General features: G+C 34.8%; 1 protein-coding gene across 2 annotated transcripts in view; it reads right to left on the bottom strand.

Moving 5' to 3' along the window:
- LOC106669203 (potassium/sodium hyperpolarization-activated cyclic nucleotide-gated channel 2) overlaps window positions 1–20,390 on the bottom strand; it is a 49,850-nt gene extending 29,460 nt beyond the window's left edge. For both annotated transcript variants that reach the window (XM_024227276.1, XM_024227277.1), the window contains exons 1-2: window positions 20,194–20,390; window positions 1,610–1,746 (exon numbers count right to left, since the gene is read on the bottom strand). In XM_024227276.1, the coding sequence (XP_024083044.1) occupies window positions 1,610–1,746; window positions 20,194–20,338 (282 nt within the window). In that variant the 5' untranslated portion in view covers window positions 20,339–20,390. The remainder of the gene's footprint in view (window positions 1–1,609; window positions 1,747–20,193) is intronic.
- Between the last annotated feature and the right edge of the window lie 3,938 nt (window positions 20,391–24,328).

Genomic DNA, 24,328 nt, shown 5'->3' with positions numbered 1-24,328 from the left:
ATTTGGTAGTGGAAAACCTTATAAGCAAATTAAATGAAAGTGACATCTATCCTAAGGCTATTCAAAAGATATCACAATAATTGGAAGAAAATTTGCTACAACATTGCTTGAGCTAACCAAAAGATCGCTCAACATTGTAGAACATTGTTCAAAACTGGGGCCTCGAGGTTAACCCAGCCAAAACCTTTTGCTTTAACCTCTAATACCTTTTGCTATGATGAATTGTGTTCAAAAACAAGATTTAAAAAAAGTTCTAATGGCCACCACAAACCTTAGGTAAATCTTGGGGACAAAAACCAAAAGTTAGCACATACAATTTCTTTTAAAGGATAACATTTCAATATCACATTCACATATAAAATAAAACGGCTATAAGGTGGTCATTTTATTGCTCTTACCACACTACGGAAACGTGATTTAAAGGCTTCCTTGATAGGTAAACCACAAACGATCCGTAATGTAAGGATGAGCTCTAAAACAGTCATCAGTAGGCTTTGTGGAAATAGCCTAGTCTCTAGACATCCCGTATCAGGTTCTCTGGAGAGGCATCGAGAAGAAACACGACTATTGGCAAATCAACATCGTGCTTAGCCACTTGGGAGGGCAGTTCTTTTCACTGATGAATGTCCGTTTGGTTTGTGGCAAGTATATGATCGGGACCGATTGTGGAGAAGATATGGAGAACACTTTGCTTCATGTGCCATGCGTATATCATAACCTTCAAAGACAGTCAGTTATTGTATGGGATGGATCAATGTCCATGCCCGTACCGATCTGATTATCATATAGAATGTATCTTTAATTGTACTAAGGTACATTCTTCAGTTTTTCTAGAAGCTGAGGTCCCATTCGCTCCATTTATTGGGGACAACTTAGCGGTTATGTATATACATAATGCTCGACCGCATATAGTTCGACTTGTCACCCATTACTTGGAGGATGTAGGGATTACCACAATGAATTGGCCAGCACTTTCTCCTGAAATTAATCCTGTAGAACACTTATGGGACATGATAAAGAGGCCGGTTGAACGTCGTTCAGTGCCTCCAACAATTAACAAGCGTTGAACATTTCAAACCACTCTTTTTGGTGAATGAGATTCTGTTTGTCAAGACAGAACCGGATCGCTTATATATAGGCATATACTAGATGCCTAGCAGACTTAAGGCTTTCCGCGAGGCCTGAGGAGGTAACACACGTTCTTAATGCTCTTAAGTTATATAGTTTTACTCAAACTAGGTAATAAATTGTTAGTTAAATTTTAATCTATCATTAAATGATTTTTGAGATGACTGTTTCGTTGAATTTTCTTTCAAACCATCATAATTAAATAATTTTTATTAAAACTCATGAATTTCTGATCACGTTTAATTTGATTTACATTAAAATAAGTATGTTGAAATTATTATAACGATAAAAATGTATGTAGTTTGAAATAGACAACAAACTTGACGAGTCTCCGGTTTTTGTATTTGAGTGTATAAAGTGCAATTGGATAGTCTTATCAATAATACAATTAATGATGGTTAATGATTAGAAAAATTTTCCTTCCAAAAGGTTATAGTTGAATTAAAATATATTATCTATATAAAAAAAAGAAGGATCTTACCTGATTGAATATCAAAAATATGTAGTCTAGTGGTATCGAACTGATGAGGTCTAGAAAAAACCATGTTTTCAGGTAATTCTTAGCAATTAATTTGGGATCTAATATTACTTGCTCCGCATTATCTTGTTGCATTATCCCTAAAAAAGGAAACATTAAATTTAGTGATATGCATATATAAAACATAAAATATAGATTGTTAATTTGTATTTTATGAAGCTACAATTAACCGAATCAAGAAATAATGTGTGAAGAATTTAAGCCTTCACCTGCCTAAATTTTAAAGGAAACGTTCTTAATTGCACACCATTGCAATTGGAATTGCTGTGATTGCTGGTGCTAAACTTAATCTCCAATGGGACCTTGTTAAGTCCTACCTTAAAAGGATTCGAAGTGTACTCAACCTGAGGAGTGGGCAATCAGAGTGCTGCATTCTTCGAATGTGTTACCCCATCCCAATCCTCGAACCTAGGTTTTCTGCTTATATTTACAGTCTTGGATGATCTTTCTATTGTCATAAGTTTATAAGACATGTGAGAGGGTAAGTTAAATAGCAAGAAATTCATGAAATTTGGCGAGGAGGTAAACATTTTTTTTGCACCTCACAAAACCTTCAATGAAAAGTAAAAAAAAAAGCTAAAATTACCTCCTACTAAAACGGTGATAACTTTAAAAAAGTCAATCAATCCACAGGGAATATTACAAGAAGATAGAGCCCTACAACCTACACGAAATGACCCAAATGTGGCTCCGTAAATGAAGTAGAACTTTAAAAATAAAATATTTGAGAAGATTTTGTTGATTTCATCTCTAATTTTTTCACTTGATCTTTGTCAGATCTTTGCGTCTTTTGATTTTTGTAACATTTTATGTATCTAATCTCATTTAATCCAATCCTGCTTATATTTTCTTATCTTACATAAAAACACAAACTAATCGAATAATTTTTAATAACATATATGATTATGCACAACAAAGGTAATCAATTACATAAAAAAATTCGTGACATGATAAATTCATGATGTTAACTTAAATAAGTCCGAAAATAAACAGATAAATAATTTAAAACGTTGACTGCTGCTGTCTCATACGAGTGAGACAGACCTCTTTGTTAATATCAGAAGGTCCTTCTCCATTTTCTGTTTCAGTTAGAGCATTGCTATTTGGAATCTAGTCTCAGTCTTTGTCAAATCAACACTAGCTCAAATTGCTTCGGAACAATGTTTTAACTTCGCAAGGTTTTATCATTCAAAAATTGTGTTTTTTAAGTAATTCCTCGTTCATAATAACAAAATTATTAAGATTATTGTAATAATGGTGAAATAATTGGAATTTTTTCATTTATAATAACTTTAAAAAAATCCTTTTCAACAAATTGTTTGGAATTCTTAGTGCGCATTTGAGCACCTGCATTTTTTTATTTTCACCATTTTTGTATCTTACAGACCCTAAAAAAAGATGAATGATGGAGTGAGTGAAGTGTTAAATCCTTTTTAAAAATTGTTTGCCCGTGAAGAAAATTTTAACTGTTGTTGAATGTCTTTCAAGACTCACCTATGTACAGAATTATCATTCTGGTGCTGGCGTCTCACACGTGTTAGACAATGCACTATTTTTAAAGAGTTTTTACTTTAATAATGAAGTGGTGTCTTTTATGACTTGTTAGATCAGAATGTAAAAAAGAAAATTTGCCCCTGGACGGTTTCAGAATTTGGGGTATACCAGACAACATATTAAGTTTGTATTAAAATAAATATTTATGTTCATTAAGAATTAAGAATAAAGCGTTAAGAATAAATAGCAATAATGCAGGTTTATAGGTTCCAGCTATCAATGTCTACAATACAAAATTTTATTATATTTAATAACCCGAAAAGTATCTAATGATCGATTATTGAAAACAGTTGTGATATTTTTAAATATTTTTGTCGACGGCCACTAACAGCGGACCACGCGGTAAGACAGTCATGGCCGGTATATTATGGAGGGTCGTAAAATTCAGTAAATAATGAACGGTTTGAGAATTTGATAGACCGACGCCAATTGATAGTCCCAAATGAAATATGAGAAATGTACAAAAAGACCGGCAGTATAAAATGTGAGATTGGTACTTGTGTGGATTAGTCGGACGCAGCACACATCCCAATAGCTCCCGTGGGTTTTTCCACGGTTCCACATATTTCACCAGTACCGCTCAATTTGTGGTTCGAGTCATTTTTGTATTTTTGTTGCACTTCATTCGCCGGTTTGTAAACGCCACGGCTTATTTATATTAGGCGAAACGCTTAGTACTTTTTTTGGCAAATTAATATTGAACGGGGAAAGGTATTTGTATGTGCCTTCAATTTTTAGCTTCATCAAGAAATGACGGTTTACACAAAACAACAAAGTGACCATATAGACTTTAGAGAAGAAGTCGGTTGTTTGAACGATCTGTAAATATGGCGACGTTTCTTTTATTTTCTGAAAATGTTTTTACCATTATTTTTAACAGTAGTAAAGAATTATATCTTTCCTTTAAAAAAATACTTTAAATTTTTTAGTAGGTATTTATTGTTTTGGGTGAGTTGTTTTCTCTATACCTCTTCGTAAGTTTGTTCAAGATAGTTGGTAGTATCGTAGCGCCACCGTACAGTGCTACCTACCAACTGTATCCAACAATTTTTGGAAGCTCTGTGTTTGTAAAGTTATTAACGATAGTTGGGAGTATTGTAGCGACGCTACAGCACTACCTTATGACGATATTCAAAATTTTTTAGAACCTCTGGTTTTTAAGGTTATTAAAGATAGTTGGGTGTATTGCAGCACCACTCTACAGAACTACCTGACGCCAGCTATTTTTGGAACCTCTATAAGTGTATATTTTTTCAAGTTAATTGGCAATACTCAGCTCTACTTGGTGGTTGGATCCAACTATTTTATGAACCTCTATGTATTTAATGTAAGATAGTTTGGAGTATTGTAGAGCCACTGTATAGCTCTAAGTAGCGACTGGATCCAGCAATTGTTGGAACCTATGCGAACGTATAGTTTTTAAAGTTAATTGGAAATATTGTAGCGCCACACTACAGCGCTACCTGACGATTGAAGGCCCTAACTTTTGGAGCCTCTGTGAACGTAAGGCGACTGAAATTAGTTTTAGGTGACCTACGTTTACGTCGCTTCGTTGTATGTACCTGGTGAATGGATTCAACAACGATTGAAATCTATTGGTTTGTAAGGTTATTATAATTTTTTTAAATGTAAATTATATACATTATAAGTAAGTACTATTATCCTATTTTAATAAATATATTTTAGTACAGAGCTTAGTTTAAGTTTATACCTATAATTGATGGATAATTTAACCTACCCAACGCTCTCGTTAAATATTGGCAATTTAAATTGTTTTCCATTAGTTCTCCAAACACAAATTTTTTCGTGTGAATAAGTCATCGATCGGTTCAGATTTTCGTTTAGCCTGATTTCAAAATAAATAAGGATTGTATTCACGAATGTATATGTAGATTGCTCATGTCGTCATTTAAAATAAAAATCTGCTAAAAACTGTTACATTTCTTAATTAACTGCTGATTGCTCAAAGTTTCTAACATAAACGTTGCCAGAGCAATAGAACCGTTGAGTTTTATTTTTGAGATGCAGCGTTATGAGCAGTTTCTTATTATAGAGAATCGAGAGAGTGGCAGGTGACAGGCATGCACGCCAAACACGCGATTTGAGAAAGAAACTCAAAGATCCTCCACGGACTTCTCCATTTTGGCCCTTTCACTTCATGTCTCATAGTTTTCCCAAGTTTCTCTAAATCTTATTACTGTATAGAAACATTCAGTTATTAAAAATGTCTTCAACGAGTCAAAACGTTTTACTTTATTTGTCGAACATATAATGTGATATTTGATTTTGTTAATCAACTAGTATTCGAATTTTAGGTGTTTCGCTAGGAAACGAATTTCCACATCTGTGAGGGTTAAAAGGATAGTAAGTATTAATAAGATTTGAGCTTTCATTGAAAATGATTGCTCTCGCCTTTTTAGATAAATTAGCCAGGAGGGCAGATTTATCTAAATCTATTTAGCAAACGAGAGCAGCAAGAAGCAATAACGAGATATCAGAAAATATCGATCCATCTAGGAATTTATAACAGAAATAAATATAATTATAAAGTCAATGAAATATCGAGGAGCGGATGTTAAAAGCGAAGATGCTTGCTTAATCGCATGGCTAAGTCGTTCCGCCTTCGCAAAAATCATGTGTATCAAAACAGAAATAAAGAATATAATTTAAATAATTACAGATATAAGATTTTCTTAGATAAAGGTTTAATGAATAAAGGATGAGCGAGTCAGAACTCGGGAGCACTTGGTGGGAATGATGGGGGTTCCTTGCCTCTCAATTTATATACTGACCGATGTATATATTACATTTTCCTAGTCATCTGACGTATTCAACAAGTCGCCTGTAGAAATCTGTACAAAAGCAGTCGTATCCGAAGTCCGAGAGATCCAAACCGACTCGGAAGCTTATATGTATATTAATAGTATAGTGTATCACTCCTTTATTCTGAGTGAAGTTTTAAATTTGTTTTCATGGATTTTACTACAACGGAAAATGAGATGTCAGTACCAGACAAATACCCGGTTTAATCATTTTAATCAAGAAGCTTAATGACGTTCTTTCTGCAGCTGACGTTTTGGAATTAGCTGCATGAATTGTTTAAAAAAAATATATGTACATCTGAATAAGTCCTTTCAAAACCTAACTGCTAAAGAATGAACAAAAATCTTCAGCCTTTTAAAGTCTCTTAAAATGAACATTTAAACGCAATCAGTATAGTGTATAATTATAGTGGCGTAACATTTTTTTTAAATTTTGGAAGACAATTGTGAAACTTAACATTAACAATTTTGTCTTTTACTCTTACTAAATGGGGCTGTAAAAATGAGATTAACTTCGCTTAGTAATTACGTGCATAACGAACGGCATAAAATATTGCTCGATAAGTATCGAAGTCTAATATTTTAGAATTTACGTAATACTATGAACTTTTCCTGAGGCGATTTGGAACCGGGAATCATTGTGATATAATCTTGCCTTTGGTACATTTTTACAACATAACTGTCTGTTATTTCAACGATGGTTTGAAAAAAAGGACATTTTCGACTCTGGGATTCAATGCCTGTAGAATGCTTATCAATATTGTCACAATCAGTTTAAAAAGTTGTCAACCCTCAAATAACAGAAAAACATAGCTTGATGGTCGAACTATGGGTCTTATGCTGGAAAAATTATAGTTAGTTCAATGCTGAAAAGTCGAACGGATCATGCAATTAAATTATTCGTTTCTGGAAAAAACTTAAAAGCCGTGGACCATATTAAATTTAGCAGGGTAGCATTTGATAGTCATTTCAATTGGAAAAATCACGTTCAAATTATTTCCCAAAAGTAATTACAACCAATAAATGCGTTGCTAAAGTCGGTGAAATTTGGGCATTTCAAGCGATCCCGTATACTTTAGAAGGGCGAGATACTTTACCTGATGCTAACTTACTACTAAGAACCTAAAAGATGCTATAACGTTAAAAGACTATGAAGGGAATCAAAGGAAACCAAAGTATCATATCCTTTAAAGCGATGTGTGTTTTCGGATGGGAGGTACCAATCGGTACAAAACTCAACGAAAACAGATTGTCATGAATCTATCAAAAACCCGGAAAAAAGAGAAAATACAAGAGAGAGAGAGGAGAGAGAGAGTGAGAGTGACNGAGAGAGAGAGAGAGAGAGAGAGAGAGAGAGAGAGAGAGAGAGAGAGAGATTCTCAAAATAGTTAGTGATAATAAGTAATAAGTAGAACAGACGTTCCGTAATGGTTGGCGTGTCATATAAAGGTTGACCGAATTAATAAATCTTTGAGGGTGTTTGTTTGTTTTGAAAGAATATTGGAAATATCTTGTTGCAATACAAGTTTTTAGGATATTAAATCTTCTTATTGTCAGCAACAAAACCGCAAATAAATACTGTCGAATTTTATAACTAATGATATATTATCTAAATGTTGTTGACATTCCTTGAGTATGGTAATTCCGGTAATTCGGTAATTCAGGTAATTAAGGTAATTCCGCCTTCGATGATAAATGATAAAGATGGGAGACGAGAGATGAAGCCATGAAGGTAAAAACCAACTTATTTTCTAAGGTCGAACTTTCATATATTTGAGAGTATTCAGGCAAAGTTATTTTTGTACATATATACATTTACTTTCTTTTCAAAATAATTTGTATGTAAGATATCTTTTATTATTTAAAATGTGAATTTGTTACGGCTTCTTATTTACAAGGTAATTCCGCTTTTATAAACATCTGGACGCTTAGATGATATGTACTTCATGCACCTATAAGGCCGTGAAGCGACGGGTTTTGTGGCTGACAACGAGTTTTCTTCTTCACTACCGCACGTTATCGTAGATCCGCAACCTTCATAGAAGACATTTTTATTTACAAGTTTAATTCGCTATTACACGTCTATGTTGGTTATTCCTAACCGTTTTTGCATCCACACACTTCGAATTTTATTTGCACCTCGCCGCTTCAACCCCTTGAGTTGGTTTCGCTAACTAACCTTTCTTCAACACCACCGTTCAGATAATCCCAATATTACCTTCTACACTCTCCCATCTACCCTGCAACTCCTTCTAGGATTCTCAAGCAACGACACGTCAACAGGATCATTCGTCTACTGGTCTACTTAACACAAATATTCTAGAACGGATCCAACTCCTTGCATTAAGGCTCTTCTCGGCGTAGCTTGAAATATTCCGTTACCTTGTGTGACCTTGTCCGCCTGGAACACGACCTAAATCTCAAATAATCCATAGCTAAATTAATGTTTATATGATGTCAAAAAATACTATCGATAGAATATGACTTCCTAGGTTTTGCTACGACAGACTGGTAGAATTTTTTATTTACACTTCAACCCGTGAGAACTGGACAGCGCTATGAAAAAGGCTGCTCATCTCAACTGTGAAAATTTCACCCAATTCGTTTTATTTCTTGAACAATCTACTTGTCGGAACGATGGTGTCCCTTGAATTCGTGGCTGCAGAAGTTTATTTTTTATTTAAGTACTAGTTTTATCGACAGAGTTGTTGGCAGTTGACTTTCGTGATTGATAGTTGCTGAATTAGACAATAATTCACTCCGAATCTCATTAAAAAGACAAAGAGACATTGACGGAGGACGTGTAAAGGACTAACGAACGGTTTTTGTCTCTCCCTATACTCAGGTTGTAAAGTCTAACCAAAATTAATCACTCAATTGTGAACGAAATTCAGTTTATTAATGAAAGGGGAAGTGACATACGGTCTGTTCCAACTTGTAAGCGGCACGAATTTCTCTCGAAGTCAATAGAAATTCAATCGGTAACCTCGATGCTTTTGTTTTCGGTCGTGAAAGGACATCGCTTTAGAACGATCGAAATATCTGACTTCAGAATCATCAATTTCTTTTTCTTAACATCTTATCAAATAAGTGCACTTTAGCTCCCAGAAATATATATATGTCGGAGATGAAATGGAATGCAGTGACGTATCTGGCTAACTGTGACGTCGTGACATAGTCGAGACAACGAGTGGATCACAAAGAAGAAGAAGAACAAAGGACAAAGTCAGTCAGTCAGTCGATCAGTCGTGCCTTTGTCCTCACAGCGAGAGCATCGTCATAATTGTACTTAAATAAATAAACAGAGAGACAACCAAGTGAAATGGATCATTTATTACCCCGTGAAGACGGAGAGATTTCTCCTACATATATATTTTTTTTTAAATTTTATTTTTATTTTTTTTATTATTTCTTAAATGTCATTATGTCGATTACGGAGAACAAACGAAACAATGAAACGAACATCTCTCTGACATGTGACACGATGAAGACCTGATACATGTCTTCTTGAGTAGCCTCCATTATCTTGCAGATATGGAAGACCCTTCGGACAGTTGTTCTGGGAAAATTAAGCACCTTGGCCATACGCTTGACTGCTTCCATCTTCCAACAATGCTATGATTCTAGTCGAATCTGTATCACTTAAAACCATCACTGAAACAAGTGTGGAACTTAAAAATCGTAAAACATAAAAATGAAGCCACTGGAACGCTAGAAAACAGAAAGAAAAACTTTACAGAAAACCCAACAATGAAGAGAACGACTATTCAAAGATTTATTTCAAAATCCAATTGTAAACACAAATGGGAGAGTTTATCTGTGTTTTATTACGTTTCGTACAATAGTTTAAAACGGACCAAATGTTGTTGTAAGGTAATCAATCAATGGAGGATTGTCTAAGATAATTAAATTTTTTAAGGGTGGCCACTTTTTTGCCTCTCAGTCCAACAACAACGATATTACTTCTTTTTCTATTTAAAATATAAGCTTTTCATAAAGTTACTTACTTAGTTTAGTCATAAAATTCTTCTTAGTTACAAGTAACTGGTCAGACTTTTTCTTGGCGCATTTTCGTTTACTGCTCCGTGGTCTTTCGTGGATAGTGCATGAGAAAAAGATATGCCACTGGTCAAACGTTCAGTTCCACAGTAATAAGTTTAATAATAAGTAATAAGTCGGGGCACAATAAATTTTGATTTATCAAAGTTAATGAGTTCATTAAAGGCACAATATTCAAAAAAGCTAATAAAAGATACTTTTTTCATCATGAGAGTCAGTAGGACCAAATTTTCGGCGGAAGGAGTGACTTTACTTCAACACGTTTTGCTCTACAAAAATTTGTCGAGTGACGCAAACCTTCAATCGACTTTGCCCCCCTTTTTCCTTTCAATCCCGATATAGTATTTCTTGACATATGCAGACGATACCGCTGTTCTCTCTGCAAATTAGACCCAGTGAATTTTTGGACTTTAGAACCTCCAGGATTCTAAAGGTTCTAGTTTCTAGGTTTTTTTGAATGGTCCGAGAAATGGAAGATCAGACATAACGAAACCTAATCCCAGGAACCTTCACCCTTTTTGCAATATCACCTCTCTCTCAATTTACTACAACTCAGTTCATCGACAAAAGACTTACTTGGAATCTCCTACTCGAAAATAAAACTAAACATACGACTAGTTGACAACATATCAAACTCTCACTGCAAAATAGCAGCCTCATCTACTGATAAGTACAACCAATCTGGGCAAGCGTTCCAAAATCTAAAGAATCCAATCTCCATTCTAGAAGCTTTCAAACCATTGCTCATGTTCCCTATTTCGTAGCCAATTTTACTCTCTATACAAATTAATTCACTACTTTCGTGGCCCGCTTGACCTATTAATACATGACAATTAATTAAGGTTTTTAGTTGAGATGAAAAAAAGTTAAGTTGAAAGATGGCAAAAGGAGGGAAAACTCATAAGGTGGGGTTGAGATGGGGAGTTGATGTCCGAGTGGATCGAGGTCATGATAGCTCAGGTGGTAGAGCAGCGGCGTATCTAGGTCGTGGGTTCGAATCCCTCTCGTGCCATTAACTTTTTTTCATCTCAACTAAAAACCTTAATTAATTGTCTCTATACAAACTTCTTAATTTGTTCTCGAAAACGCCAGAAGTCGATACCCTGGGCCTTCATCCTTCCTAGTCGAAAACTGAAATTGATAGTGTTGTGTTAGGACAATTAAAAGATAATATTAAAAAGGAAAATTAAGCAAGAGAAGTGTTAGATTAACAAAAATAGTCTAGGTCAGTTAATGGATTGACTGTTTAAAACCGCGTGAATTATAGCTACATTTGATACCGACTTGGAAATAACAGAGGTTTCTGCATTGTCTGTAAATCGAAGACACTTTAGTGATGGAATTAAACAAAAATAGGCCATAAGTCCGCCCCTGTTTGGTACTCGGACCTACCACCTATCTTGGTATTGAAGCAAACGCTTTTAAGATTTAGATTAACTATTCTGGAAGTGCTCAAGATTAAATATTCTCGTCGTTTTCCGACCGATTACCTAGACCACGGAACAATTAATTGCATTCCCGGTCTGAAAGGCCAAGAATACCGATTGGTTTGGGAATCCGTTATATAAAGCATAGTACGTGTTGTTTGTCCTGCAATCTCAAAAGTACTGGTAAGACAGGCAAATAAAAATGTAATAAATATTAAAATTGATTTATGATAAATAAAAAAGGTACACTTAATAAAAAAGTAACAGCTTTTGGATGATAATAACGTAAACCAATTTGGATCTCATTTATTTACGCTTTGTTATGAACAATCAAGCTTGAATATACATGTACAAAAATTTCCTTTGATTGTTTCTTCACTACGAATTTCGATATCCAAAGTGCGTAAGTAGAATCAAGACTGTGGCACTTCCTAAACGTTAAGATAAATGAGGTAAACCACCTAGTATCTCTTATTGCTTATCAAATTATCTGGATAGGGCATTTACGATCATTAGTAGCAATACTGATGTATTATGTATGGCATAAGACCGACAGAAACTATTTTACTTAAAATAATTTCATACAAGGTTGGTAAATAAACATTAGGCTGAAAAGTGTGGTGTTTAGTGATCGTTGATCAATGATTATTTGAAGATCGTGAGATGCGATCTGGTTGACGTAGGTAGAGCAGAGTAAAGCAACATATCTATGATTGCAAAAACCCAAACAAAATCCTACACCACTGGCTACCCACCATTTTGAACATCAACACAATTACGACTTCAACAATCCAAAAATATTACACACAGAACAAAACAAACATAAACGTAACTTTTTATAAATGGATTACATCAATAGAGATAAACACAGCATCAATTAGAGAACATACACATGTAAATTCAGTCGCAACTACGCTAATATCATTAATCAAATTCAATATCAATAACATACATATATCATCATCACATCATATAAAACATATAATATATAAAACAATTATTACATTCCTCACATCAAACATTTCTACATAGTCTAATTCTTCAACAATTTGGCTTTCCTTTACCTAATTATCCCCGTCTATGTAATCCTGAAAGGATAATCAGGCCGAACCATTACCCATTTTTCCCATCGTCGGCTCTTTTCACCTCAAAGAAGTCGACTTATCATACACAAATGTATTTCTATCCCAACTTCCTTTCCCACCCCTTCAAAATCCGACGGGTATAAATATAAAACATCAATATCTCACAGGCACTCTCAACTCGACACACGATAATGACACATCTACACAGAAAACAAACACTTCGATTGAGTGCAAATACTCTGGATCTGAAATTTCTAGCATCTTGTATAAATTCATTTTTTTCATATCCTACATGTATTTGTATAAATAATGTTTATAAATCCCAGGTCCTGAAGTTTATCTCAATAAATTCCGAAACGTTGGCACGAAAAAGAAAATGTTTTTCTAATACCTCAGACCAGACCGCATCTCACGATGTCCAAATAATCACCTGGCTGAAATTTGAGGTTCTCCAAATGTTGTGGAATAAACTATGAAGTTAATTGGTAGAAGAAACGTTAAAACTTGAATAAAGTTTATGTTGAAAATCTGTACATCATTTTACAATATATTTGTTAAATTCGAATCTTTAAAGACAAAGTTTAAATTGGTTTTCTAAATTAAGTAGAAAAGTTGTTGTTGACGGCCAAGAAGCTTCATTTTATTTTGTTGTTTTCGGCTGACCAAGATTCGCTTCAGGCGGCCCTGTTTAACTTGCTGAAGGCCCTATTGTTTTTTTTATTTTGGCAAGCGATAGTTATGTCTTCCGCCTTTACACGGGAGCAAATGAGTCGTTCGCTTGCTTGGGTCAGCACAAGACGCACTTCCTACACAATCGATTATCGATCAACCTAAAATCGATTTGGATCGATATTTACCATCGATTTCGTCGTAAAATAGATATGACTGCCTTTCCAAAACCTACATTATTTTTGCACCAGCCCAATAGCGTGATCTGTAATCTCCCCCAATCAGCCAAGTAGCCCTTTTAGGTATACATATATCACGGTTTCTGCCTTAGAAAATCATTTCTGATAGGTGGAGGGACACAATTGTAATATTGATAAAAAGCAGTGATGACTGTAAATATTATCGCCCCATTTTCTAATGTCGTGCATGCTTAAATCCTAAGAACGTATGATAAAGACACGCCTCGAATGGTGGTTGGAGAGAAGTTTCCAGCTTCCGGAAAATTAGTTTCGTTTTAGGAGGAATAAATCGGTTGTTGGCACTCAGTTATATTTTATTAGCGACGTGTATATCGGTTTGTCTACGAACGAATGTGTACTAGGCCGCTTTTTAGATGTGAGTGGTGCCTACAAGGAGGCTGTCCACAGGGAGGCTGTTTGTCACCTCTTTTATGGCTAATTACAGTAAACAGCTTAATAGAACTTCTGAATAATTCAAGTTTCTACAGTCAATTATTTTCAGATGATGGTATTTCATAATGCTCAAAGGTAGGGATCCCCCGCCTCTTTCACTACTGATGGAAAACGCCATGGGATTGCTATATGAGTGGTGTTGTGGCCAAGGTTTATCAATTAATCCTGCTAAACTAGAATTGATAATGTTTAGCAGGAGAAGAACATTAGGTAATTTTAAAAACCCTACATTTCAGGGCATAGAATTAAAGTTAGTGGATTCCATAAAATTCCTTGGTGTGACACTTGACAGGATATTTGATTGGAAAGGTCATATTAATAACATATACAGGAAAGGCATATCAATGGTACAATGTAGGAGAATTGTGGGTAAAACATGGGGCATCAAACCATGGGTAGCCAAATGGCTTTATACTGAAATAATTCTACCTAGATTCTTTTTCGTAACTTTAGTATGGTGGAAAGGTCTAGAAAACAAAGGGAATAGTAATAAATTAAGGTTATTTCAGAGACTAGGTTGTTTGATGATAACAGGACCACACCCACCCTAGCACTTGAAATCATAACCAATACCACACCTCTTCACATTGAAGTTAAGGTCAGAGCACTAATCAGCTGCTACAGATTAATTAGCGAGGGCAGCTGGAATCATAAGTGCAATAACATAAGTCACTCGAAAATCTCACAACTAGTGAGTAAGGTTAACGGTCAATTATTAAGCGTTAGTGATAAAAAAGATTAAAACCCCTTCGGGGAAAACGCACTTTCAGGTAGTTACCCCTTGTGATTATAATTACAGTCTGGATGATGACCATCGTAACATTGACTGCTACACAGATGGATCACTTATCAAAGGAAGAGGGAGTGGTGCAGGAATCTACATACCAAAATTAGGAATCAGCATCTCCTCCCCTCTTGGCAATAACACCTTCGTTTTTCAGGCGGAAATCTCGGCCATCAATGTGTATTGTAGAACACTTATGGAAAATAGAATTAAGGGAAAAGATATTAGAATTTTTTCTGACAGTCAGGCTAGTCTTAGGTCAATACAAAAAGATTTGTCAACATCAAGACTGGTGGAGGAAACTATAGCTCTTATCAATAGGATCTCTTTCAGGTTTGAGAACAAGGTAACCCTTATTTGGATACCAGCACATAAAGGACACCTGTCAATGAAAAGGCGGATGGCCTAGCCAAAGAAGGTTCTAATATTGCGTTTGTTGGACCACATCCGGTATTACCTCACTCTATGAGCACAGCGAAAAAGAGTATCAATAACTGGGGCATGAAACAATTCCTTAGGGAGTGGAATTTATCCCCCGGACACAGGCAATCGAAAGAGTTTGTTAAGGCGATCAAACCAGCAGAATCGAAATGGCTATTCTCTATCTCAAGGAAGGGAATTAGGAGGCTGATAGGTATTCTGACGGGCCACTGCCCACTGAGAAGACACCTCTTCGTAATGGGTATCCTACCTGATCCCCATTGCCGTTTTTGCGAAATAAAAGAAGAAACTGCAAGGCACACTACCTCGCAGAGTGTGATAGGATGTCTAGGTTTGAAATCTTTGAAGGAGAGGACATCACCAAATCACTCCCTGAGATTAAATGGTCCAAAATCTTGGGGTTTGTGAACAGGTCCAAGAGGTTTATGCAGGACACATGAGCCGACCAAGTCCCGGACCTTTTAGCCTTTTAGGGATGGGGTACGAGTCTACCCAGGCATTTAACCCCTCGGGTCTTGGTCGCCCACCCTGCATAATATATGTATATAAGTGGTGCCTACGATAACGTGAACTTGATTACTTTATCAGAAATAGGTCTTCCCGAGATTTTTGTCCAAAATATAATGGTTATCTCCGCCAGAAGAATTTATAGTGAATAGTTAGGTTAAAGGCTTCAAATCCTTCAAGGGTCTCCCAAAGAGCTTCTTAGCTCTAATTTGTTTGCTATATGCGTCACCGGACTGATAACCATCATTCTCCAGCACGTACAGATCGTAAAATATGCCGACGATATCTGCCTTTACTCGATGCGAAAGAATGCCAACGACAAACTGGTAGCGTTCATCCCGAATTTCCAAAAATGGTTAAAATCAATTGGCCTTGAAATTTCACAAACTAAAACATATTTATGTCCGTTCATACGTAACAGAACGCATGATCTGCCGGAATCAGTCACAATGGGCCATTATATTTTCCCGGTCAAATGATCCGTTAAATTCTTAGAACTTTACATCAATTCTAATCTAAATTGGTCAGAACATATTAAATCGCTTTTAGGAAAAGGGGAAAGTTGTACAACATATTCCAAAGTTTTCGGGCACTCGATGGGGGCTATCTAAACACCACTGTGGTTCTGATATTATTTATATACGGTCACTCTCAGGTCTGTCTTGGCTTTCGGGGCCGCCGACACCCAAATTAATAAACTACGTATATTCATAAACTAGATTTATAACATGGCGTTGCACAGGGGGATAGTAAAAAGTGTTATTTAACACGTTATTTTGAGTATACATATTTTTATTGTTAGATAGGAGCCTATATATAAATTAAATGAACACATTTGAATAATTGATATGAATGTATGTAGTCATGATTTTAGAGATTTACATATGCAATAATACTTTTGTTTTGGATTAAAATGCAATCTACAGTGAGTCAAAAAGTCAGAGTGTAACATCACTCCAAAATACATCAAAATCATGTACAGTTTTACCAATTGATTTAATCTAGTCATTTGCATGCGTAATCGACTATTGTCACATGATTCAATTCGATCGCAATACGGATTGTCTTTATTCTTTAATTCTTACTCGAGTCGCTTCATTTCGTGCTTCGTTATGTTGTGATGATTCAGTAGCACGTGAGTGTGACATATGAAATATATTTCGTTGTCCTGCTTCTTCTTCTGTTTCATTTTGTTTTTCATATCGAATTCACTTGGCAATATTTGTGCGACGACCAATATTGTGTTGAATTCGTGGCATTTTAAACAACAACAAAGTGCAATCCCAACAGAAATTCTACAACAGCAGTGCAGAAAAAAAACCCTCAAAAAATATCCCTAGTAAATGTGCAAGAGACTTCTTATTTATGTCAGTTTATAAAAAAAACAAATCGGATATTGATTTTCATTTTTCTAAAGGAACAATTTCAAGAGATTAGATATAGTGAGAAAATATTTTTGCACCGTTTTTATCAAGTTTTCCATGCTTCTTTAAGCTGTGATATTTCATGAGAAGTTACGAAATCAATATGTCGTAGTTATCAATCTGTAAAACGGGGAGTGGATAAAAAATGAAATGGCGGAGAAGATAAACCAATATTTATAAAATAATTTATTTTATCATGAAGTCTGAAAAATTCTAATTAAAAAATTCATGTTCCGATTACTCCAGTATTCCTATTCCAAAGGTCAAATCCCGTGGGGTTTGGGTCAACCCTATAGGTGTATTCACGCTGATTGTACGGTTCTGGTAACCGTCAAATCTACATAGTATATTTCATTGCCGTATGAATGCATTCCATTAATCATTAAAGACTAGGTTTCGTCTCTTGGTTGTAAAATTAAAAAAAAATGTTTTGACAGAAAGTAGTCGAGGAAAACCACAAATCTCGATGGAAACGCGCAACTCAACCAATATAAAAAAAAACACAAAAAAACCAGGTTCTTGATAATATTTAAATGAGAAATTAGAAGAACATGAAAATTTATTTCATATCTCTGTCATTTTAGTCAGGGGAAAATTTTAGAACAATATATTTTAAGTGCTCACACAAAGTATTCAATTAACCAGGAAAAGAAACATTGAAATCGGAGGCCCTTGTTTGTAAAACGAAGAGCTGCAGTTTAAAGATGAAATTAAATATCTAGAAATTATCTTTGTCAATAAATTAACCTGAAGCCCACACCTACACATCATAAGTAAAAACATCATAACAAGGTCGTGGGTTCGAATCCCGCTCGTGGCACTATCTTTTTCATCTCACAGAAGACCTTATAAAAAAGTATAATTAACTGAAATCCTATGAAGTGTTAACTTAGTGCAAAAGGGAAAATGAAATTAGTAGAAAATTAAATATAATCATACGGTCGCTTACAATTTACAAATAGCTTCAAAAGCAGTGAAGGAAATAGTGAGGTATTCCGTGCAACCCCATAATATGAACAATCAAACTCATTAGGAAAATGCCCCTTGGTCATTGAGCAGCGCCATAGATAATCTTAAACGAGGATACACTGATCCTCATAAGATCAAATAGCCACAAGTCAGAAAGACTCAAAAGCAGAGAAGGATCAACTAGCGACAAATACACTGATAGCAACAAGAAAAACCATAGATAAATTTTGACCAAAACCAAAAATAGCATACTAGCTATATACGGAAAAAATAAGACCTTTGGGATCTTATGATTCATTAATCTCATGGAAGGAACGCTCAATCAAGGTACCGCATGGCAAATGCGTGCTTCACAGGTGTAATGACGCCAACCTATCAACTGCCTTAAAAACACTATTAACCTAATCAATTGGGAACTTATAGACTGGAAGAAGTTAAGAAAAGCTCATACAGGCTCATAAACAAATAACTTTAATGGGAACAAACATTTCGGGGTAGAGGAATAACAAAGGAAATCAGTCATCCATTCTTTAAAATGGACCGTGGGAACTTCGCAACATAATGTTTTAACAGAGTAAGGAAAAAAAAAGAAATCAGTAGAAAGTCAAATATAATTATATGGCATGCAGATGGCTTCAAAACGAATGAAGCGTCAGGAACATTCTGTGCAAGCCCAAAATGTAAGCAAACACTAATTAGGGATGGTCACATCGGTCTGGCAAGCTGATATATTTAAATTATTGCTTGCGTCATGATAAATCTTTAATGAAATTACACGGACGAAAAATACCTCGTACGATCAGAGAACCACCTACATTCATTGCCCGTAAGAAGGGCATAAACAAATCAGTCCAAAACCTGGAAAAACGTCCTAGTAATACATTCTGTACCAGCAAAAGGCAAACTAGACAAAGCAGAATCTGAAAGTTGAACTATTATCCCAGATATTTTAATTGAGATATCAAGGCCAAACATAAGTCTTCCGGATCTCAGATTGTTAAAAAAAAGCCAGACACAGTAAGCTCATGACCAAGAACTCTCACTAAAACTGGCAAACACATTGCTACAGTCAATCAGGGTAAAAACTCAGGGGAATGATGGGGCTCGATATTGGTCACTGGCATCTGATAAACCTACATAACAAGAGTATATTGCATTATGACGCCATTGGAAGGATATGCAATAAGGAGGATGAAACTGCACCCATTTCATCTTCAAAGGAGAGGTCCTAGGCTAAACCAAGAAGACCCAAAAAAACGATTGCAAGGACAGTTACCTACTACTTCTTGAAGGATCGAGTCAACTGACTAAGAAACAAGGAATTGTACAATAAGCCAAAATGCTGCAGCTCATGGGGAACACCAAATCCAAACTTCCGAGTAACTAGAGGTTATCCAAAAAACTGTAATATTCAGTAAGTAATAGAAATATGATAAATTTGCATATTGGCTGATTTGTACGTACAATTATCCCTAGAAAAAAATTAAAATGTATGCGAGGAAAACAGAATATGTAAAACAACGCCGTGCATAATAAACCACAACACACGTGTCCATCAAATTCGCTCTAAGGCGGCGAGAGACAATCGAATCGCTAACATCATCCGTTACCAAAATAAACATCAAAGCTGGTTTATTTGCAGATTTGAAATTTGTCGTGATGGCGTTGATGGTATGGACGAGAGAGATAGAAAGGTGTGAAACGCAATCGCCATCAGAGCACGCCGAAAGGTAAACCTTTTCGGTTTTTATGCTTACACATTTTCCTTTCATCCTTCCAGTGATCGATTTCTTTTACCCTTCTATCAATCTTTAATCTAATTGAAAGTCAGTTTATGACAGTCATCTTATTGAACTACAGACAAATTATTTAAATAAAAAGTTACATTTTCTTTAAATTTATGGTATGGGGGATAGAACATGTAATAACTGAACTTACAGAGTATGATGAGTAGGTAAAAATAATATAAACTGAATAAGGCAAAAAGATAGAAGTTATCAGTTACCTTTGTCAACTCAAAAAAAGAAGAGTTAGGTAAACTAAAAATATCGCAATCGAATTGGAGAGCGAATAATAAAAGAAGTTACACATTACCTGTTCTGAAGTTAACTACGATATCTATCAAAAATATCGTATCGGAAAGACAGTTGAAGGCGATCCATCTCGTGCTAAGGTCATCGTTGAAGAATGAAATAGCAACCGGGAGAATGATGAGATTGGCAACTAGAAGAAGGAGCATACAGAGATCCCAATAAAACCTGCAACATTTAAAACATCCGGTCAGATAGTGTGCAAGATAAAATAAACAGACATGTGCCTTAATTGTTTCAAACTAAATAATAATTAATAATTTCAAGAACCGTTCAATTAAGAAATACTTTTATATCCACTTAAAAATTAATAGAAATTGTGATTGTAAGTCCATCGATTGTTTTATATGGTGCAACTTACTACTGTCACACCCTTATTTTTTGAAAAATTACTCATCCTAGAAAAAAATTAACAGGTTTTTTTTTAGCATAAGCGTTAGTTTAAAAATATTGAATTTTGTTCTTTTTCTTATAAAAGGTAAAGAATGAACTTTTTTTCAATGCTACGTTACATTTTCACTAGCAGATTCATTTCGATTTTATGAAAAATGGCGAAAACCAATTGAATAACGGATCAGAAAAACGTAGAAAAAAACTTATTCAGAAAAATTTTCATAAACAGTTATTTAAATTTAATAAAACTAGGTAGATAACGTAAATTTTGATAATCGAAAAAAATCAAATAAACCGAAATTTATTACAATAATTGTTTTCTTATGATTTGGCCTTCATTTGCGATGCATTATCGCACGGTATTTTTAGAAATTCATGTTTCGTTGATGGCAAAATAGTTTGAGGATCTAGATGTTAGCACGATGTACGCTTTCCTCTTCTTTTTATTAAGGAAACAAAATTAAAATTTTCATGACCTTTATTTTCGAATTATCTCAACGAATATATTTCAGCGTGCTTAAGTAGTATTAACCAAATAGAAAGTCTAACAGAAATTCATTTGGACTTAAGGGCAGACAAGACCAAACATTTAAACAAAATATTATTCGCCTAGAAGATAATTCAGCCTTTTCTGCAGTTAATGTTGTTTTCAAAACAAGAATTTAAAAACTGGAAGTTAGGTATTCGTAGATTCGGAAGAAAGGAGTGTTGGTTTTTCATTTTAATTATCTTTTTACTGATTTTCTTTTTGTAATATTTTTTAGCAGGTTTTTCAATTTCTTAGGGAAAGAAAAAATGAAACTAATTTATTTGATTTATTACTTATTCATATAGTTATTATCATATTAATTAACCCCCCACATCTATACGCCTTTCTTTCTTTAACCTTTAACATTTTTTGGTTTTAGTGCTTTTTTGGCAGCCTCTTGGCTAAAGATTTTTGAATTTTTTATTGCTCGAAGGTTAATTTTTTGAGAACTTCAGAACAGAAGTTAAAATTAGAATTACGAGACCTCCTAGGAAGCCTCTGGCCTCTCCCTGATGGATATTTTTTCTGTTTTCACGCACATGAGCTTTTCTCTTAATGCTAACAAGTGATTTTGATCCAGAAAATTTTAACATCATTTAGTAGATAGTTTCAAGGAGTAAGCGTTAAGGAATTATAAAAATAATAGACTTTATCAGCAAAAATAGTTTGAAGTTATTAGTAAGTAAAATCGACTTTTTACAAATTTTAATTCCCGTCAAATTTAAACTAATTCACTTTATGAAATTTTTATTATCCATAACTATTCGTCCCGCATTCACAAATACGCATAAACATTTTTGAACAAATTAAATTTTTTTTAGATAAGTACACAAATGCGGAGGGGTTTATCCCGTGTGGGTGTGGTTGGTCTTGTCTACCTTTAAAAACAATGGAGACTTTTTTACTGAACAAAAATTACTTATTAGGTTACCAGCATTGCGTAGTTTTAAACAAATAAATTGATGCATCAATTCTTGTATTAAATAAATGATATTGTTGTGTTTTTGTAGACTGTCCAATGTAAGATTTATACCGCATTTAGTTGAAATGGTAGGATTAATCAGTCAAAATTATATCCTTTCTGACTAAACACATCTACAATTTCAACTAAATCTAAATCTAAATTAAATAACGTAATTCATATGTGATTAAATAATCCTATCTTTTTTGTAGAATTGTTTGCGGATCTACCTTTTCTTTCGTTGGTACACTACCACAAAAAGTTATTGTAATTTATCTTTTTTGCCAATGCATTTATGCAATTGTGAAGCTGTATGGAACATCTAACAATTATTTTATTAAATAATCCTATAGGAAAAAATGATTAAAATTGGGCGTTTATTAAAAAGGCGCGCTTCCTCTCTCTCTGTGCCTATTGTCGCGTCGAATAGTCGGTTTCGTTTTCAGTTGTTTTGTTGTATGAATTGAGGTCAACTGCAATTGCCCTTAGAGAACAACTCCCATTTCACATTCACAAGCCCTAGGCCCTTCGGTTTTTTTAACCCTTCGGCTACAGTGGCAGTACCACTTGTTTGTCTGAATATAAAAAGTTTACAAATGACAACAGCAAACAATTAGTACGCATTAGGAACAGCAGAATAACACGTGTAGTGCGAAACGGAGTTATTTTTACAACAGCGATCTTGGTTAGTTAACTAAAAAAGTTTTAAATTTAGAAAAATTGTATATCAAAAAATATATTTATACCGATGTATAACAAAATGGTCGCATTAACATTTGTAACGGAGTTAAAAGGATAAAGAATTGTTAATCCTTAAGATGGAGAACACCATTCACAGATGTCAAGATAAAAAATACATTTTCCCTCTTCAAAGATGATAGGATAACATAAAATCCAATTATACCGACATATATATCGGACATTTGTTCCCCTCTTTAATTTATATTTCAAAGTCTAATAAAAATAATATTCAATAATAATAATATAAACAAATAGTGAAAAGAGTCCTACGTCCGTCGCGTGCGACTATTGTTACGATATAGATTATTTGGAATTCTGGTTTAGGGCGAAACCCTATTGCATCCTAAACGTCCCAAAGGTTCGAGTCCGCTCATATATTCTTTTTTCTACCGCATCTGACTCAAGACCAGCAGGTGTTTCGCGTTCGTTTCGGGTTTAGAGGATATATAGCAACCCTCCTATCTTCACCGCACATTCAATATTACAAAATACAATCTTTATAGAAACAGGTAAACATTTAAAATGAAAGGTTTAAACCGTACTAAATATAACACTAAAAAGTTCGAAGCAAATTGGATTAAACAATTTCAATGGTAGCTGAGGATGGCTCTACAGACAGTTTGAGATAATTTTCTTTTATTACTTGGGAAATGCCGTTTTTTTCTTCTAGGGGAAATTTTACTCATCTTCGATAAAAACTGAATTCATATTTGTTCCAAATGGGGAAATGTGATGTTGCCCGGCTCCAATCCTATCGAACAATCAGTCAGTGTTATCTTTTATTTTCTGGGCTTTCAGAAAATTAAATTATGCTGTTTCAACACCCGTTGCAGCGTTTTACCAAGTATCGCATTATTAAACTAAAATTACAAAACTCTTCCTTCTGACAAGCTAAATGATTTTGAATCCAATTATTTATGCAATCCTTTCAAGTGATAACGTTAATAGGACACTTTTTTTTTTTTTTATTGGCCTTATCATCTTGCATATTAGCCATAGTACGAATACTAGTGTGTTCAAATTGGGGGTTATCGGAAAAAAGGGCCAGAGGCGACGGTGGGAATCGAACCCACGACAATAGGACACTTTGGCGTCAACGAAAAACTTACAGTCTGTTAAAGAACAAGTCAACCCATTTGTATACACTTAAATATATATAGAAAAATATTTTATTAAAAAAGAACAGGAACCGTTGTCTAGTAGGTAGTGAGGGTTTCGGACTTCTGTAAAAATGTCGGCTGTTGAATAACCGATGTGTGACAGTGTTAGCTGTAGAGAGGACCATCTTTGTAGCATCTGATAGGTGCTTGCTCCATTAGTGATTTATGACTCACTTAAACCAGTTGAGCCTCTGCTAACACTCTCACACATCGGTTATTCAGCAGCAGACAAAACATCTGTCCGAAACCCCTTACTCCTTACTCGACAAGGGTTCCTTTTCCTTTTTTCATCTTCATTCACTGCTGTTTGTAAGAAGGAACTACTGCCAAAGCCGTGTCGACGCCTGAGGGAAGA

Source organism: Cimex lectularius, unplaced genomic scaffold (genome assembly GCF_000648675.2).
Source record: "Cimex lectularius strain Harlan isolate CLEC.00 unplaced genomic scaffold, Clec_2.1 scaffold213, whole genome shotgun sequence".
Lineage (NCBI taxonomy): Eukaryota > Metazoa > Arthropoda > Insecta > Hemiptera > Cimicidae > Cimex > Cimex lectularius.
This window is presented reverse-complemented; position numbering and strand designations above follow the sequence as displayed.